We start from the raw sequence: 18,380 nt of genomic DNA, 5'->3' as shown, positions 1-18,380 counted from the left end.
TGATGAGATCCGTGCCTTGCGTGCGGAGTTGGCGCAGTTTAGACCACCTCCCTTTTGATGATGGATGGCTTGTTTGCCTTTTGGCATTCCGTCACAAAAAGGGGGAGTACTTTGTAGGTTTTTTGTTTTCAGGGAGAGTTTATTTGTTTTTGGTTGGAGCTTGTGGAGTTTAGATTGTATCTAGGTGCTTCACTTTGTATTTATGCAATTTTAGCTCTTACCTTATTTTTGATGGGATATTCATGTTAGGGGGAGTTTTATGTTTTGTTGGTACTTTATTTGTTTCTTGTTTCAAACTGCTTATTGATTTATATTTATGAGTTATTCATTGATATATGTCTTTATTTGTGTGTTGTTTGAAATCAAGAAGTTATTTTGTTTACTTGTATTGTTTCCACACATGCGGTTATGCATTTTGTTTAGTGTTTCAGGAAATATACAGGTTGATTCAATTGAGCTGTTGTCTACACTTGCAACTGATGGATAGTAGTTAGGATTGAATTTGGTTTATGAGCATTATTTTGTAAAGGGCTTTTCATTTTGTAAACTTTGAGCTTCTAAGTTGTGTTTTGTCACGGATTGCCAAAGAGGGAGTTTGTTAGGTTCTAAAGTTTAGGATTTTATGTATTTAGAACTCTAATGTGTATTGTTGGCAAACCATGATCAAAACAATGTGTTTAGAAGTGTTTTAAGCTAGCTCAAAGTTGTGTGTCAATGTAAAGTTGGAATCGAGTTAAAGCAGGAAGCATTGTGCCTTTCGGCCTGGCTCGATCGATCGAAGCTTAGGCTCGACCGATCGAAGTTCGGGCAGAATGCTTTTCTACAGATTCGTCCAACTCAGCCCTGTTTGTTTTAAAACAGTTTTAGGGTTTCTTATTTGTCCTAAGTATAAAAGGCAAACCCTAGCCACGTTTTAGTGTTGCTCATATTTGCGGTTTGTGTAAATCTCTTGTGAGATCTAGAGGAGCTTTCCTTTACACAAACTTAGGGTTTTCAAGGAGGAGATATTTTCTACACCTTGATAATCAATTCAGTTGCTGCCATTGAAGCTTAAAGAATACACAAGCGGGTGTGCTTGTAGCTGGTGGTGAATCCAAGAAAGAAGGAGTCCGTGGATTCGGAGTTTGCACGTGGTCGTGTCAGTAAGTTCTACTGGTTGGTAGCAATAAGAAGTTGAACGTGGGGGCTTGTAAGTCTTATTGTATGAACTTCGATTCTTTCAAGATAGTGGATTCAAGTTTACCTTGAGAATAGCTAGGTCAAATCCTCCCCAGGTTTTTACCGGTTTGGTTTCCTGGGTGATCATATCTTGTGTTATTTATTTTCCGCTGCTTTGCATGATTTGATCTTTATTATTGTGATAACCTAGACTTGTTTAATTGGACTAAATAACAACTTGGCTAATTACCTAGGTTTAATCAATTGTTTAAGGGGTCTAAAAACTATCAGCATGAATTAGAAGAAATTTCCCCCAATGTATTTAGTTTAAATTTAGTTTTAGTAGAAACCTTCATAGATTAACTGTGATTAACAATAATAGTATTCATAAAATCGATAAGACAAATAATTTCTAACAAAATTTATCAAAATACGCCGCACATCGTGCAAGATACCAGCTAGTAGTTCCAAAAGGTAGTAGGTAATAGGAGGTCATCTTGTTCCATTTTTAGTGTGGGTTAGAGTAATGGCAGTTACATTTACATCACAGACACAAAATGATAAGAAATTTTCTTTTCTCTTCCTAGTTCCTCCTCCTTTTAGGCCAAAGAATTAGACAACAAAACTCAGTGATGATGCCAAAAATCATTAGTAAGTCACACAATCCTCACGTGCTCGAGACAACACCTGTGCAACACAGAAAAAAGAGAAGACCTTGTAGAGTACCGGTGTGGTACTGGCCAAATACCCTCCGAAGGTCAAGTTAGAGAACTTTCACAACTCTTGAGTGCCAGAGCTGGGGTAAATTATGCATACCTTGATTTGTGAGGGTTTTGGGTTTTTTATAGTAGCATAGGTTTGACATCTGCTCCTTGGCCTAGAAGATCTTTCCTTGTAGGAGAGATCTTCTTCAATTCGTGTATCTTGCGGAATCCTTTCCTTGTAGGAGTCCTCTCGATTAGGGTTGAGCGTGGGGTTCTAGATATTTCCATACATACATCCATGCATGAAGACCAAGTAAGGCCACATCACACCTGTCAAAGGTTTACTTATCCCCTTAAGCTTCTTCCCATCAACTTCTTATTTCGTCTACGTATTCCAGCCATCTCGTTCATGGTGCCTCCATCAGCTTCGAGGTGGAACCGTCGGCTTCATATTTTCGTCGTTTGTCTACAAACACACAAGCAAGACTGACGAGTTCACTGGGACCGTCACCTTCATTTCATATGGAAGAGTTTATCAATATTACAAAATTACACTTATCACTCAAAAACACTTTTTTTTTTCTTATTTTGAGAACACAAACGCATCATTTCCAACCATGTAACAACTGTACGTCATTTTTGGGGGAAAAAAATTGGTATTAAAAAAAAAAAAAAAGAATCGCAAAGTCATTCTGTCTAATTTTTTTTTATTTTTTTTATTTTATTTTTTTATTTTTAGAAGCCCATTCTGTCTAAATTGACCATATTTGATTGAAAGGTTATCGTCTTGAAATGGAAAAACCATACTACTTTCCGTTATTGAAGGATGGCCAATTATCTGTATCATCCAAAGACACAGCAAAACTGAGTTATAAAAGCAGAGGAAAGAAGATTCTCTTTACTATCTCTATTCGCAAAATTTTATTCTTTGGTTTTGTGACTTGAAAGAGTTGATAGGGAAAAAAAATGGCCCTTTCTTTTCTCCCCTCGCTTCTTTTATCCCTTGTTGTTTTCTTTCTGTTGCATACCACCACCAATGGCGCTAAAAAGGTAACAACATTTTGGTTTCTAATCAATGTTGTCATTCAAAGTTCGATGTTTTTTGTTTTCATGAAAAGGTTTTGATATTTTATGCATGTGAATAAAATTTCAAGTTCTTAATGTATGTCATTACCAGTATTGATCTAGATTTCTATAACTGTTTTATCAATGGCCTTAATTTTTACATCATGGTGCAGTCTTATGTTGTGTACATGGGAGCACAATCGCATCTACTTGATGCTTCATTGCAAGAACTTGAGAGTGTGACGAATTCTCATTTAGACTTGCTTGCATCATTCGTAGGAAGGTATAAAATTTGATAACAGGTGTCCTGTATAACTTATTTTCCTCTTTCTTTTTTCTTTTTGGTCAATGTTGAATAAAAATGACACAACTTTGTTATTTATAAATTTCTTGACAAGTACTTTGAAGGCTAAGGAAGCAATCATTTACTCTTATACAAGGCATATCAATGGCTTTGCTGCAATGCTTGATGAGAAAGAAGCAGCAGAGATTGCAAGTGAGGAATACAATCTAATTCAGTTCTCTAGATTTTTATATTGATGGTTCTGTTTTCCTCTGTTTCTGTCCCTGGTGCAAGCTAAATTTATGGCAGTAGGGACTATATCTGACAATGACTGTGTTTTCACTTACAGAGGATCCAAAAGTAATATCAGTCTTCCCAAACCTACCAAGAAAACTGCACACAACCCGGTCATGGGAATTTCTTGGGCTTACTAAAAAAGGAAAAATTCCTGTTTCATCAGCATGGAAAGCAGGGAGGTATGGTGAGGACGTAGTCATTGGAACCATTGACACCGGTGAGTCTTATATTCTCTTTTACTTCAAGATTGATTGCTTTTTCATTTCACAAAGTGTGAAGAAATATGAAAATGTTGCCTGCATGTTTCTAGCCCAACTAACTTCTTTGTACAAGCCCTTAAAGTTGGCTATGATGAAAACCATATGCTTTGCATTACTGCTTTGATATGAACATATTTGACTCCAAACTCTTTTTTATTAGATCAATTATTAGGTCAATTTTGATATATTTCAAACCAACGTATGACGTTTCTTAGTTGATTTGAACAACCCAATTTTATATTTTTCAGATTGAAGTGTGCTGATCTCACGTTACAAAATAATGTATATTAGAGATTCATGGCATGTTTGTTTTTTAACAACCCATAGTACTATATATATATATATAATAATAATAATAAATATACCTTTTGTATTATGGTTGTAACTCTCTCTCTATTAATTCCTCCATTGCTTAGGTCATCCACATTCACTTATTCTTATCTTTGCAACTTGATATTTTTTATCATTAACAATTTGCAACTTTTAAGAGTCACCAAAGAAATAAATCTCAATTATCCATAAATGCAATATGTTCGCATGTATATATAAAAAATATTTGTGCAAATTTTCCTATGTTAATTGCTATTTTGTTTTGACATTTTATGGTGTACCCTCTTTTTTCAATGGGATTGTGCTAGGTGCTTGGCCAGAATCAAAGAGCTTCCAAGATAAGGGGTATGGTCCCATCCCAGCCAAATGGCGTGGCATCTGTCAACCTGGCCATAAAGATGGAGTTCGTTGCAACAGGTTTTTTTTTTTTTCCCCTCTACTCATGCCAATTTTCTCTAACGAATTTTGAATAGGAAATACCTCATCCGATTGTGTGTATTGCCTTAATGAGTTCATATTGAAAGAGTTTATGATTACTATCAAGAAGTATATGTTGATAACCAAAAGAGACAATTTCGATTTTAATAACAGAAATGAGTTCATATTAGCTTCATGGGAATTATCATGTCTTAAATGCTTAAGTAAATTTTCGAAGCAAAAAACCACATGGAATGGGGAAATTTTCAAAGCAAAGAACCACATGGAGTGGCTTCTAATGTAATATGATTAGATAGAAATCACCCTCTAGTCGTTCTTGTTAAGTCAATCTGGTATTTTCTTGTATTACTACTAAGAAAGGCTTCCTTATATGCTCTCTATTCTCATATGTTCACATTTGAATATGGGCCGGCTTCACCGTTTTTAATTGTTATGTATGCAGGAAGTTGATTGGAGTTCGGTACTTCAACAAAGGTTATGCTGCAGATTTAGGAACTCCTCTTAATGAATCCCTTAACTCCGCTCGCGATCTGGATGGCCATGGCTCCCATACCTTATCTACCGCTGGTGGTAACTTTGTACCCCACACTAGTATTCTTAACATTAGTAATGGCACTGCATCAGGTGGATCACCAAGAGCCCGAGTGGCTGCCTACAAGGTCTGCTGGCCAGTCCCCGATACGGATGGTGTGTGCTATGATGCAGATATCATGGCCGCCGTTGATGCTGCAATAAGTGATGGTGTTGATGTGCTGTCAATGTCTATTGGTCGCACTGGTGGCTATGAATTTTTCACTGATGGGATATCAATAAGTTCCTTCCATGCTGTTAAGAATAATATTGCTGTGGTTTGCTCAGCTGGCAATGATGGACCAACTCTGGAGACTGTAACAAATGTGGCTCCATGGATTTTCACAGTTGGGGCTAGTACAACAGACAGGAATTTTGCTAACTATGTTTCTCTTGGCAACAAGAAGCAAATCAAGGTATTGTGTATCTTATTTTTCACAGTCCATGTATAAAAATATTCAAGGGATTAATTTCAGTATGCATATAACATGAAAGTGAGTTGTGGCTAGCCAAGTTCTGAGCTGTTTGCTTATTCAGCTATGCAATTAGATGATTCTTAATACTAAGGTGCTTTGCCTTTGGCATTGCAATTGGATAAGGTGGGAGTTCAATCCTACCATTTTTTTTTTCCATATAATGCATATTTGAGAGAGCATTATTGATAAACTAGTTCTGGAAAGACCAGGAATTTTTTTAAATTCTTCCAAATGCAACTTTTGACCAGAAATATATAAGTTATCTTTATTCATAACATGAAAAACAATTGTAGTGACATTCCTAATTTTCATTGTTAGGGAATAAGTCTTTCAGCTTCAGGCGTACCAGGTGGAAAGTTCTATCCATTGATCAGTGCTGCAAATGGTAATTATGCAAACACATCCACCACATCAGCGTAAGCACAACCACTCCATGTCCTGAATCTAACACAAATATAATTTTGTAATATCAAATTGTATGATTACCTTTCTTCAATTCTGTACCATATAAAATTGAGTTTTTTTTTTTTTTTTTTCCAATCTTTCCTGGAAGTCTACTTTGTTTTGCTGGAAGTCTTGATCCCAAAAAGGTGAAAGGCAAGGTTGTGTTGTGTCTACGAGGGGAGAATGCAAGAGTTGAGAAGGGCAGTGAGTGTCTTAGGGCAGGTGCTGTAGGGATGATGTTGGCTAATAATGTGACTGGTGGGAATGATCTTTCAGCTGATCCTCATGTGCTACCTGCTTCACATATCAACTACACTGATGGCCAAATCATATTTGCATACCTTAACAGAACCAAGTACTTATCTTTTTCACTTCTACAGTCATTTTTGAACTAGTTAGACACAAGATTATTTTCTAACAAGTTATAATTGTTACAAATGGATATTTCTTTGTAATAGGGACCCCACTGCTTCCATTACTGATGTAAAGACACTATTAGGAGTAGAGCCAGCACCATTTATGGCTGCATTCTCGTCTAGGGGACCCAGTACCATTGAGCCAACAATTCTCAAGGTCTGCTAAGCAATTCAATCTTCAACATTCTTCTTATTTTTTTTTTTTTTTGACATTATTTTCAAGTATACTTCATGTGCAGATTCTCTTATGTGCTTAACTCTTTGTGTTGATTGCAGCCTGATATCACTGCACCAGGAGTGAGCATACTTGCTGCTTACACCGAAGCAGCAAGTCCCACTGGATTAGATAATGACAAACGCCGGTTTCCTTACTCTGTACTCTCTGGCACTTCCATGTCATGTCCTCATGTTGCTGGCATTGTTGGCCTTCTCAAAACACAGTACCCTCACTGGAGTCCATCAGCTATCAAATCTGCAATCATGACTACAGGTAAACATTCTCTTCGAGTTCATATTGCAAATCCTTCATGCTGTGCAGTCAGAGAAGTCTCGCAAATTCTTGTTTACCTCCTCTAATCTTTCCATTTCCATTTTCAAATCCAGGAAAAACCCGAGATAACACCAGGAAGTCAATTCTGGACTCATCCACTGTCGAAGCGACACCATTTGCCTATGGTTCAGGACATGTGAACCCAAACAGTGCAATGGACCCCGGACTCGTTTATGACGCTACCACTGAAGATTACTTGAACTTCTTATGTGCTCGTGGCTACAATGATACCATGATCCGATTATTTTCTCAGAAGCCTTATTCATGTCCCGATACTTTCAGTATAGAGGACTTCAACTACCCTTCAATCGCAGTTCCTAACATCCAAGCACGCAAGGTGACTCTTACTAGAACAGTAACTAACGTTGGTTCTCCAGGCACATACAATGTGCGTGTCAGGCAACCCTTTGCAGTTTTCGTCACTGTCAAACCTAGAGTTTTGGAGTTCAAGACAACTGGTGAAAAGAAGACCTTCCAGGTTATTATTACACCCAATTTTGCCAAATTAGGCACTAGAGCCAGCTATGTATTTGGAGATATGATTTGGTCAGACGGCAAGCACTCAGTCAGGAGTCCTATTGCAGTGAATCTTGCTAGCTAGAAATAAAAAAATAGGTCCATTTTTTAGATGTTTTCATTTGCTACAGCCTACGGTGTTCTATGTTGAACGAACAGAATTCGTCTTTCCTCTTGGACAGAATAATTATGTAATCCTAGTTCTAGTTGAAAATGAAAACAGAAACATCAAGATGATTTGATTATTTGATTGCCTTCTGTATCTTATGCCTCTTTCTTGTTCCTTCAAATTGCATCACCGCATGTAAACCCAAAAATGTTGGCTTATTGGAATAATATTCTCACTTATCATGATAACTCATAAAGTTGTGACTTCCGCACGTTTCCATTAAAAACTTTTTTTTTTGGGTGGGCTATTCGGTCCCTCTCGATCTCCTAGGCTTTGCCTACAAATACGATATGATTTAAACCCCGTAACATCTACTACTTGACAAATGACAAGTACTCATCATCATTAGGCTAAGAAGGATTCAAACTATTCATCAAAAAAAGAAGGATTCAAAATTATAGTTTTTATTTATTTATTTTTTTTAATGTTAACTTAAGTTTTTAATTACAATAGATTTTACCTTTTCATTTTGTGGATAGAATACAATAGATTTTACCTATTAAACTAGACCTTTTTTTTTTTAGGAAGACCGGTTAAACTAAATTTGAACCTACAGTTTCTCAAAAAAAAAAAAAAACTCCTATAACCCACATGTTAAACAAACCCGAGGTTCTTCAATGATGAAGTTCACAGTGGAAACCAACTCTTTCAACCTTGTTGTGAATTTGAATGAAAGGTGGTGTACCTCATATTTGTCGTAATCTAATCTTGAAATGTTGAAAACCCGTTTGAAAAATCATCATCAACATATATATATATATATATATATATTTATTTATTTATATATCTAAAAGATGAAGTATAGCATTTATTGTTGCTACGCTCCAGTTGAGCCACATCAGTATCCACATCATTATCCTATTTCTTTCCAATTTTTTATTATAATTTTTTAACATTTACTCATTTATTAAATATTTACACTTTCTTCAACCTTTCTCCCTCCCTTACCTTTTCATCTCCTTACTACCTTTTACTTTAATATCACTCTTCATCTTCTCTTATTTTGTCTCTTCTTATTCACACCCTTTTACTATAAATTTGACATTCTTTCTTTCATTCTTCACAAAGTTTTTCCTCACAAAAAGGGTTATTTCTCTCTCTCTCTCTCTCTCTCTCTCAATTTTTTTGTTGATTTTTTATTTTTCTTGCATGTCTGCTTTAGTATAATTGTGGTTTGTCATGAAATATCAAATCTCAACTTATATTCAAAGTACGACCAAAACTGTACCTTTACTTTCTGGTATTAGTAGCAACAACGTTGCTAATTGCTTCTGTTACGAATTCTAGGCAACGATTGGTAAGATTTTGATTATACCGTGATGAGTATTTGGTCTAACTTTGGTGGCCTTTCTATAAAGGTACTCGAAATTTTCTCTTAATTACATATATGAATTTGATCCACTATCTGCTTAAAATGGATTTTGGCCATTTGCTTATCATCATGTACATAAATTATTGTTGACTCATTTCATCCACGCCCTTTTCAAGGCAAAATAAATCATAATTATCAAAGATTAGTTCTCTTTTATTTTTTGTACGTAATTTTAATTAAAGATACATGTGCTTTAACTACATATGAAGTGATATCCACTTTTTTAATAACTTTATGGGCAGAGAAGAGTATCACTGTATCAGGATGGAGAAAGCAAGGTAGCTATTTGAGGCCAAAGAAGAATACTTCATCCGCAATGGAGCAATGTTACTAGAAAAGCAAATTACCTGCAACCGAGGTAGAGATACAGAGCCAATCAAGATTTTCTCTGCCAAGGACATCCAATAGGCTACTAGTAACTTCAATCCTAATCTAATCCTCGGTGCTGAAATTGTAACATTCTACAAAGGAACACTAGATGAACGGGGAGTAGCTATTAAAGTCAAAGGTCCTCCAACACATTGGCCCTTTGAGATGATAGTAGATTTCTTCTTAAATCAAGCCACAATAAAACAATTGATCAGCCACAAGAACGTTATGAGACTATGGTTGCTACCTTGAAATTGAAAATCCCATTTTGATTTTTCAGCTCATCTCCAATGGCACCCTCTTGATCATCTCCACGGCCAATGCAATGAGATTCCTTGCCGGATCTCATGGCTTGACCATGTAAGAATAGCCACTAAAATATCCTAAGCTCTTTGTTACATGGACTATGGTAGGCCAAGGCCAATAGTCTATTTGAATGTCAAATCATCAAATATATTTTGGATGATTCCTGGACGGCCAAACTATAAAATTTTGGTTTTTGGGTTTCAATTGCACTTGGAGAAGACTTTTTTCAAGGTAATTCCATTGATGGAACCATTGGATACATATACCCAGAATATCTAGACACACTACGTGTCATGGAAAAGTGTGATGTTTATGGCTTTGGGGGGTTGAATTGGTGGAAGTCTTAACCGATCATCATCCTGTAGAAATGTTCCTAGGGTATATAAATTTGGTAGATTGCTTTGTTTTGTCAATGGAAGAGAATTGCATATTGCAAATTGTTGATGATGTGGTGCTAAGTCAGGGAAGCAATGAAGATATTCAAGCATTCGCTAAGCTTGCATTGAGATGCATCAAGAAGAAGGGAGATGAGAGGCTGGCCATGAGAGAAGTAACGCTAGAGCTTAGGTGGATACAACACCTTATATGGTGAAAACAAAATAATGAAACTGGTTCAGCCCAAACACCCTTAAAGTCATGAAACTGAATTGTCATTGTTGGCATTAGAAGCTCATTTTATTGTCTACTAAGCTTGTAAAGTAAACTTTAGCATATTATTATATACTAGTCACAGACCCGCGCGTTGCGCGTGATTATTTTTTATGGTGATCTCATTATTATTATTATTATTATTATTATTATTATTATTATTATTATTATTATTATTATTATTATTATTATTATTATTTTGTAATTTGAACTAATTTAATGAAAAGTAATGCATTTCTTAATCATATTTACCACAAAATAATTTTTTATTATTGTAGAATTGTTTTATTTAAAATTTGAAACCTTAATTCTACCATAGTTGGTTGACTAATTTTTACATCTCTAAGTCAATTAAACATGTTTTGCATGCTACATGTAAACCTTCTTTTCCATAAGGGTTGAAATAATGTGCGTAATATTTTTTTTTTTCTATGGAAGTTAAAAAGAATAAAATTCACCTTGACTTGATGTTTTCTAAAAATTAAATTTGGAGATTCTCTTTCAATAATTGTGAAAATTCCAAGCAATAATTGAGAAGGTAATACATGTTACATGTTCATGCTTTGATCGTATAATTGTATGATTGATTTGGGTTGTAATTTATAAGTTGAATATGGTGGTGTATATCCGAAATGGCCTAACTATATTGTTTAGGATATTGAATATAGTGTTGTGTGTGATTTATAGAGTAGCGACGGTTGTAGTAATTAAAAATTGGTTTTTCATTGTCTTTTAAGTTAATAAAAACCAATTATTTGATACGATCAAGAAAAAAGTTTCTCTGACTAGCAAAAGTTTCTCAGTGAACTTTTCCTAGGCTGTAGAATATTGTGTCCCTACGTGTAGGTGCTTTTGTCCCTTAGGGTAACAAGTTTATCCTTAAGGCTAGTGGTTTTTTCTTTCGGGGGTTAGGGAAACAGTGAATTCATGGAGGATCTTGCAAACCATTGTAAAGGTTTGTCTATTTCGGACACAGAAGGGCCAACTTTCGACCTTGAGGAGGAATTGGCTACGCCAGAATACATCATTGCTGGAAAATTCTATACAAGAAGGGCTTTGAATATGGAAGCTATAGCTTCGACTTTTATGCCATTGTGGAGATCCAGGAATGGCTTCAAAGTCAAAAATATGGGAAACCACATAGTCCTCTTCACGTTTGATAATAAACATGAAGTAGACTCCATTCTTTCTAATGAACCTTGGAGCTTTGACAAGCACCTTTTGGTGCTGCAACGTTACAACAAGGATGAGCCAATTGAGGATTTAAAATTTAATAGTACAACGTTTTGGGTGCAGGTACATGACATCCCAATGCGGTTCATGAACCCAAAGGTGGCGGAAGGGATTTGTAGTACTGTGGGCACGGTTGTCCGGAAGTCTGAGACGGAGATGAATGGGGGGAGTTTTATGAGGGTAAGAGTCAACGTGGATATCACTCGTCCACTAAGTCGAGGAAGAATGGTATCAGTTGGACAAGGCAGAGAAAAGTGGGTCTCTTTCAAATATGAGCGCCTACCTAATATTTGCTATTGATGCGGCTGTCTTAACCATGATGATAGGGATTGTGAGGTGTGGCTTGATAGTGAAGGCTCCCTAAAAGTTGAAGAACAGAAATTTGGTCCTTGGCTTCGTGCTCCACCTGTACGTCGAGTACAAAAAAACGTAATCTCAGTGCCCGGAATTTTTCACAAAAAGAAAGGAAGCACGTCTACTCAAACAGCTCCGGTTCAGTCAAGGCAAGCTCCGGCAAAGTCCACGATGTCCTCGGTAGCTCAAACAACACCAGCGGACGTGGACCATTGCAACGTGGAATCATCAATGCACCATTTAAGTGGATCGGTTACAACTGATGCACTTAATTCTCCAACGGTTTTTGAGCAGAGCAATCTTCAGGATGGTCCGTTGGAGAATAAATTAGAGAGAGAGGTAAGTGCTGCAGAGAAGAATGATGAGCCACCTGTAGGGGAACGGACTGCCAGCCCATCAGGATTTAATCCGCATTTACTCCCTTCCAATAATGACCCGGATCAAGCTGTGAAGTCAAGGGAATCGACGCAAAAGGAAACTTTCCTTTCTGAGATTGCTGAAATTGATGAGGGGCTGTCTAAATTAAAGGCCGGGCCAATTACAGTAACCGACTCTTTGAATGCTGAAGCTCCAATCAATGTGCACGTGACTAGTGAGGAAGTAAAGGAGGCGGCTAGGGTTTCTCAAGTCCTAGAGGGTGTCTATCATGCAAACCCACGTGCAGCAACTACTGAAGCACAGAATATTCTATCTCCACGGCAACAAGGGTCATGGAAGAGGTTGAACAGAGTAGATGGACCCAGCAAGCTGATCGAAAAATCCAGCACTATTGAATCGGTGCTATCAAGCAAAAGAGTGTATGAGGAACTATCCAATCCCAATGGTTTACCAAGCAAAAAACGCGCGGTTTCTATTGAGATTATTTCTTCAAAGTTGGCGGAGGCTGATGCTCAGCCCCGCCCTACACAATGAGTCTCTTAGTTTGGAACTGTCATGGGCTTGGGAACCCACGCACAGTGAGAGAGCTTGGAGATTACATTCGGGCAAAAGATCCTGCTGTTGTGTTTTTAGCCGAGACATGGACAGACGATGCAAGGCTAGATGAAGTGTTACGAAATTTTAGTTTTAGAAATAAATGGTCAGTTCCTAGTGGCCAAAGAGGTGGTGGTTTGGTTTTGTTGTGGAAGGAAGATATTCAAGTCTCAGTGGAAGATTCCTCAAAGTATTGTATTGATGCAATTGTTGAGAAAAACACTCCTCAAGAATGGCGGTTCACGGGTTTCTATGGCGAACCAGTGACACATAGAAGGCATGAGGCATGGACAAAGCTACGAACCCTAAATAATAAGCCGCACATTCCTTGGTTGTGTGCAGGGGACTTCAATGAAATTACAAGACAGGAAGAAAAGAGAGGAGGTGTATGTCGTGAAAATAGTCAAATGCTAGCTTTCCGGGATGTTATCGATGAGTGCAGTTTTATGGATTTGGGTTTCATAGGCCCAAATTTCACTTGGGCAAAGCACTTCAATGATGGACATTCGATTTGGGAGAGACTAGACCGTGGATTAGCAACCAATCCGTGGTTCTTGCGGTTTCCAGGCACAAAAGTTCATCATTTACCCTGTCTTTCCTCGGATCACTGCCCATTGTTTATCAACCCTTCAGGAATTGAAATTCCATCCTATAAAAAACCTTTTAGGTTTGAGGAGATGTGGCTAGCTGATAGTAGGTGTGGGGAGGTGGTTGAAGCAGCATGGAGGTCATGTGTATCATTAGATCCTAATAAGGAAATCCTTGGAAAAATAGAAAAATGTGGCAAAGACTTGTCATGGTGGAATTACAATGTATTTGGGAATGTGAGGAGGGAGCTAAAAAAGAAGAGGGATATGCTAGTTGAAGAGGAAGCAGTGGCTTTGAGAACTGGAAGCAATGTACGGATCAAAGAGTTGCAAAGAGAGATAAATGAGTTGTTGGATCGAGAAACAAGGATGTGGAATCAATGCTCTCGAATTCTTTGGCTAAAAAATGGAGATGGAAATACTAAATTTTTCCATAGTCGAGCCTCTCACCGGTATAGGAAAAATGTGATATTGGGGTTGAATGATAGCCATGGAGTTTGGAAGGAAGGACCGAATGAAGTAGCTGGTATCCTCATTCACTACTACAGTGACTTGTTCACTACCTCAAATCCGCCCACTCAACATGAAGCTCTAAGCCACATTCCTCAAGTGATCACTGATGATATGAATAGTGAATTGACTAGTACATTTGAGGAATGGGAAGTACTCCAAGCATTGAAACAAATGGCACCTATGAAGGCACTAGGACCTGATGGAATGCCCCCCTTGTTTTTCCAGCATTTTTGGCCTATGATAGAAGGTGATGTTACTCACTCGGTACTATCCTGGTTAAACTCAGGTACTATCCCACATCCACTGAATCATACTTTTATTACTCTAATCCCAAAAAAGAAAAACCCAAGCTTAGTGTCAGATTATCGCCCTATTAGCTTATGCAATGTGCTTTACAAAATTTTTGCAAAAGTCCTTGCCAATAGACTAAAAAAATTCCTCAATTCAGTTATAAATGAAAACCAATCTGCTTTTGCCAAAGGCCGCCTCATATCAGATAATATCCTTATTGCCTTCGAAACTTTACATTGCATGAAAAATCATAATTCAAGTGCATCGGGTTTTATGGCTTTGAAGCTAGACATGAGTAAAGCCTATGATAGGGTTGAGTGGGTGTTCTTAGAAAATGTGATGAGGAAAATGGGATTTTCAGAAAGGTGGATTGGGCTTATTATGGTGTGTGTGTGATCAGTCACCTACTCTATACTTGTAAACGGAGAACTAAAGGGTATGATTCACCCTTCAAGAGGGCTTAGACAAGGAGATCCCCTCTCTCCTTTTCTATTCCTCCTTTCCACTGAGGGCCTTCATGGCCTGATAAATAAAGCAGCAAATAATGGTGACATCCACAGATTCAGTTTGTGCAAAAGAGGACCCAAACTAACCCACTTATTTTTTGCAGATGATAGCCTTCTCTTTTGTAGGGCCAATTCCGAAGAATGCAGTAAAGTTTTGGAGTTGCTATCAACATATGAAGAAGTCTCTGGCCAAAAATTAAACAGGGAGAAAACAGCTTTATTCTTCAGCAAAGCAGTTACAGAAGCAAGCCGTCAAATCATCAAAGGCATTCTGGGAGTCCGGGAAATCCATCACTATGAAAAATATTTGGGGCTGCCATCTTTGACTGGAAGGGGAAAAAAAGCAAGCTTTAATTATATCAAGGAGAGAGTGTGGAGGAAGCTGCAAGGATGGGAAGGAAAACTCCTTTCCCAAGCCGGAAGGGAGGTGCTTATTAAGGCGGTCATCCAAGCCATACCTACGTATGCAATGGGTTGCTTCAAATTACCTTTGGGGTTGTGCAATGAAATTGAGGTGATGGTTAGGAAGTTTTGGTGGGGACAACGAGGGGAGAAGAGAAAGGTTCATTGGCTAAAATGGGATGAGATGAAAAAAGCCAAAAAGGAAGGGGGTATGGGCTTTCGTGATTTAGCCCTACACAATGACTCCCTCTTGGCCAAACAAGCTTGGAGGTTATTGGAGGATAAAACTTCCCTATTCTACAAGGTTTTCAAACCTCGTTTCTTTCCAAATTGTACAATCATGGAGGCACCAGAATCAAAAGGGGTGCATGTTGGAGAATAGGCGATGGGCAGAAAGTGAAGGTGTGGCATCATGTTTGGCTACCATCTAAACCACCGGCGAGAATTTTATCACCCGTTCTTGAAGGTTGGGAGGAAGCCACAGTCGACAAACTCATCAAGGAAGATTCAAGGACTTGGGATGATGATGTGATTGATGGCCTTTTTGCTCCGAGGGAAGCTGCCATCATTAAATCAATCCCGCTCTCAAGATTCCCCATTGAAGATAAGCTGTTTTGGCCATGGACTCAAACAGGGAAGTATAACTGCAAATCTGGTTACAGATTTTTAAAGCATGAAGATGATGTTTCAGGGGCAACGGAAGCACTGGCAGAGGACAGAATTTTCTGGCGTAGCATTTGGGATTTGCGACTCCCAAACAAGATTAAAAATTTTCTGTGGAGAGCAAGCCGTGAGGCAGTCCCAACAAAAGCAAATTTGCAGCGACGACACATTCTGGAGAATGGCAGGTGCGAGCGTTGTATGATGGAGGATGAAACCACGTTACATGCATTGTGGTCTTGCACTAAGAACAGGTCTGCCTGGACATCATCAGAGTGGAACGGCTACAACAACATAAGCCCAGTCAACTTTAAGGAGCTATTATCATGGATACTTCAAAACAGTGGTAATCCGGAGCTCTTTGCAATGGTGACGTGGAGCTTATGGAATCAACAGAATCAAATTCGGCTCAACAAGCCTTGCTGCCCATCGGACCTGATTGAAGCCCAGGCGAAGGAAAAACTGGAGGAATTCATGGCTACAATCCCAGCTAAACCAGCGCCCTTACCTCGACAGAGAGTGAAGTGGAAACCACCTGATGCCGGAAGCTTCAAAATAAATTTCGACGGCGCAATTTTCAAGCAGGAAAATATGAGCGGGATTGGGGTGGTTATTCGTGATCACACAGGGGCTGTTATGGCCTCTCTTGCTCAAACTGTTGCACCTGCTATGCAGCCTATTGAGATTGAAGCAGTAGCTGCTGCTCGGGCACTGGAGTTTGGTGAGGAAATAGGCATAACAGAGGCTGTCCTTGAAGGTGATTCAGAGCAGCTTATAAACTCATTCAAAGGTGGACACTCAATTGCTTCAGTGGAGCCTTTACTTCATGATGCCACGGTTTTCTCTAGTCATTATGCAAAATTGCTATACTCTCATTGTAGAAGAGATGGCAATAGATTAGCACATAGTCTAGCAAGATATTCTATTAATGTCTCAAGCTATGTAGTTTGGATGGAGGGAGTTCCCGATCCATTATTCAATATTGTTCAACAAGATGTAGCCAATTTGGCAAGATAATTTTTTTCAATAAAATATCATTCTGTTTTCTCAAAAAAAAAAGTTAATAAAAACCTTACATCTACTTTTTTATTTTTCAAAAAACCTTTACATTTTTTTTAATGTGAATCTTTACATATACCTTAATAAGTAAACCCTATACATTTCATTTTCTTAGATGCATAAAAAAAAAAGACATTTATTCCATAATAATAGTGGCTAATTAGTTTTTTCATGTTCTCTCTTACTATTATCATATTTTACTGGCTGTTGATTTTCATAATAGAGGCATTAAATTAGAGTTAAATTCTTCGAACCTTTCATTAGATTTTAAAAGTCATGGTGTGTGAAGAATATAAGCATTTAAGGACTTTTTTAAATATTTTATTATTTATAAATAATTTTAAATGAAATGTCCAAAAAAAAAAATATTTTGAAAATTTTCATCTCTATTTCTTATATATTTCTATTATTACTAAAGAACGTTTTCCTTTTAGTTTTGATAATAAATATGATTTTCTAGATTAGAGTTTGATTAGTTTCAAGTTTAAATTTTGTATGATTTTATTTAATTGTTGATTATATGATTTAATTAAGTGAATTTAAAGATTTATTTATTTGCATTGTAAAGTTTATAATAACATTCGTAGGGTCATCTTTAATTAATTTTTTACTCCTTTAGCCGTCGGTCTCTTTGTTTTCCAATTAACGGTTACTAATTAATTTATTTAATTGACGTTTGATTTCTTTTACTAATCTCTTTCTCTCCCTCGTTGTTAACATCCTATTGTTTTCCCAAATTTGATGATAATTCTAATGTACTAAATATGCATATTGTAATGTTTACTTTTATTTTTATTTTACTCCATTTTACTGCCATGAAGTTAGTACATCCATAACTATTAGTTTATTATTTTATGATATGTTTGGTTTGATATTATTATTATTATTATTATTATTATTATTATAAATTTAGTGTTTCTAAAATAGCATGTGTTTTGTATTCTCTTTTTCTATTAATGCATTGTAACGTTTTATGGGAATACTTTATAAGAAAATTGTTTATTCTTTTTTTTTTTTTTAAATTGAGTCTTTCTAAATTGATATTTGTTTTGTATTTCATTTTTCCATTGATGCATTGTAACATTTCATGGGAAGACATTATAAGAACAATTTTTATTTATTGAATAAAATATTATACGTTTAATTTTTAAAAAAATGAGACAAAATATAAATAATTATGATATGGAGGATGTTGCTAAATTTAAATGTTGAATAAAATAATAAAAATGAAATGTATAGCAATAAACACCATATTATTTTAGTTATGCTATGTAATAAAATAATATTATATTTTTATATACTATCTTTATAATGCAATAATATAACATTTAACAACCAATGAGAATAAAAAAGATAACAACATAAAATATAAAACTAAATCATATCAAGCTGGATTACCTGTCAATTCCAATTTTAGCAAACTAACTGACTT

At 36.8% G+C, this 18,380-nt stretch overlaps 3 protein-coding genes across 3 annotated transcripts; all 3 read left to right on the top strand.

The window, feature by feature from the left end:
• Positions 1 to 2,828: 2,828 nt before the first annotated feature.
• On the top strand, positions 2,829 to 7,725 carry LOC126694158 (subtilisin-like protease SBT5.4). Its single transcript, XM_050390242.1, has 11 exons — positions 2,829 to 2,912; positions 3,101 to 3,210; positions 3,326 to 3,423; positions 3,560 to 3,724; positions 4,406 to 4,514; positions 4,978 to 5,521; positions 5,900 to 5,997; positions 6,135 to 6,380; positions 6,484 to 6,598; positions 6,718 to 6,931; positions 7,045 to 7,725. Exons 1-11 carry the CDS (start codon positions 2,829 to 2,831, stop codon positions 7,590 to 7,592), a joined length of 2,331 nt encoding a protein of 776 aa, XP_050246199.1. The 3' UTR covers positions 7,593 to 7,725.
• A 3,573-nt stretch (positions 7,726 to 11,298) lies between these two features.
• On the top strand, positions 11,299 to 11,904 carry LOC126694036 (uncharacterized). Its single transcript, XM_050390064.1, has one exon. The coding sequence runs from the start codon at positions 11,299 to 11,301 to the stop codon at positions 11,902 to 11,904; it is 606 nt and encodes a 201-aa protein (XP_050246021.1).
• Positions 11,905 to 12,866: 962 nt separating this feature from the next.
• LOC126694035 (uncharacterized) lies at positions 12,867 to 16,906 on the top strand. Its single transcript, XM_050390063.1, has 3 exons — positions 12,867 to 14,686; positions 14,954 to 15,438; positions 15,534 to 16,906. The coding sequence occupies exons 1-3, from the start codon at positions 12,867 to 12,869 to the stop codon at positions 16,904 to 16,906; spliced, it is 3,678 nt and encodes a 1,225-aa protein (XP_050246020.1).
• The last annotated feature ends 1,474 nt before the right edge of the window (positions 16,907 to 18,380 follow it).

This window comes from Quercus robur, chromosome 8 (genome assembly GCF_932294415.1).
Source record: "Quercus robur chromosome 8, dhQueRobu3.1, whole genome shotgun sequence".
Classification (NCBI taxonomy): Eukaryota; Viridiplantae; Streptophyta; class Magnoliopsida; order Fagales; family Fagaceae; genus Quercus; species Quercus robur.
This window is presented reverse-complemented; position numbering and strand designations above follow the sequence as displayed.

Bases quoted from the DNA above. Each gene is read 5' to 3' on its own strand.
- LOC126694158 (XM_050390242.1), top strand. From the start codon at position 2,829: ATGGCCCTTTCTTTTCTCCCCTCGCTTCTTTTATCCCTTGTTGTTTTC. The intron at 2,913-3,100 runs GTAACAACATTT...ATCATGGTGCAG, and splicing joins CCACCAATGGCGCTAAAAAG to TCTTATGTTGTGTACATGGG. The intron at 4,515-4,977 runs GTTTTTTTTTTT...TTATGTATGCAG, and splicing joins GATGGAGTTCGTTGCAACAG to GAAGTTGATTGGAGTTCGGT.
- LOC126694036 (XM_050390064.1), top strand. From the start codon at position 11,299: ATGGAGGATCTTGCAAACCATTGTAAAGGTTTGTCTATTTCGGACACA.
- LOC126694035 (XM_050390063.1), top strand. From the start codon at position 12,867: ATGAGTCTCTTAGTTTGGAACTGTCATGGGCTTGGGAACCCACGCACA. The intron at 14,687-14,953 runs GTGGATTGGGCT...TCTCTTTTGTAG, and splicing joins AAAATGGGATTTTCAGAAAG to GGCCAATTCCGAAGAATGCA. The intron at 15,439-15,533 runs GTATGGGCTTTC...CTATTCTACAAG, and splicing joins AAAAGCCAAAAAGGAAGGGG to GTTTTCAAACCTCGTTTCTT.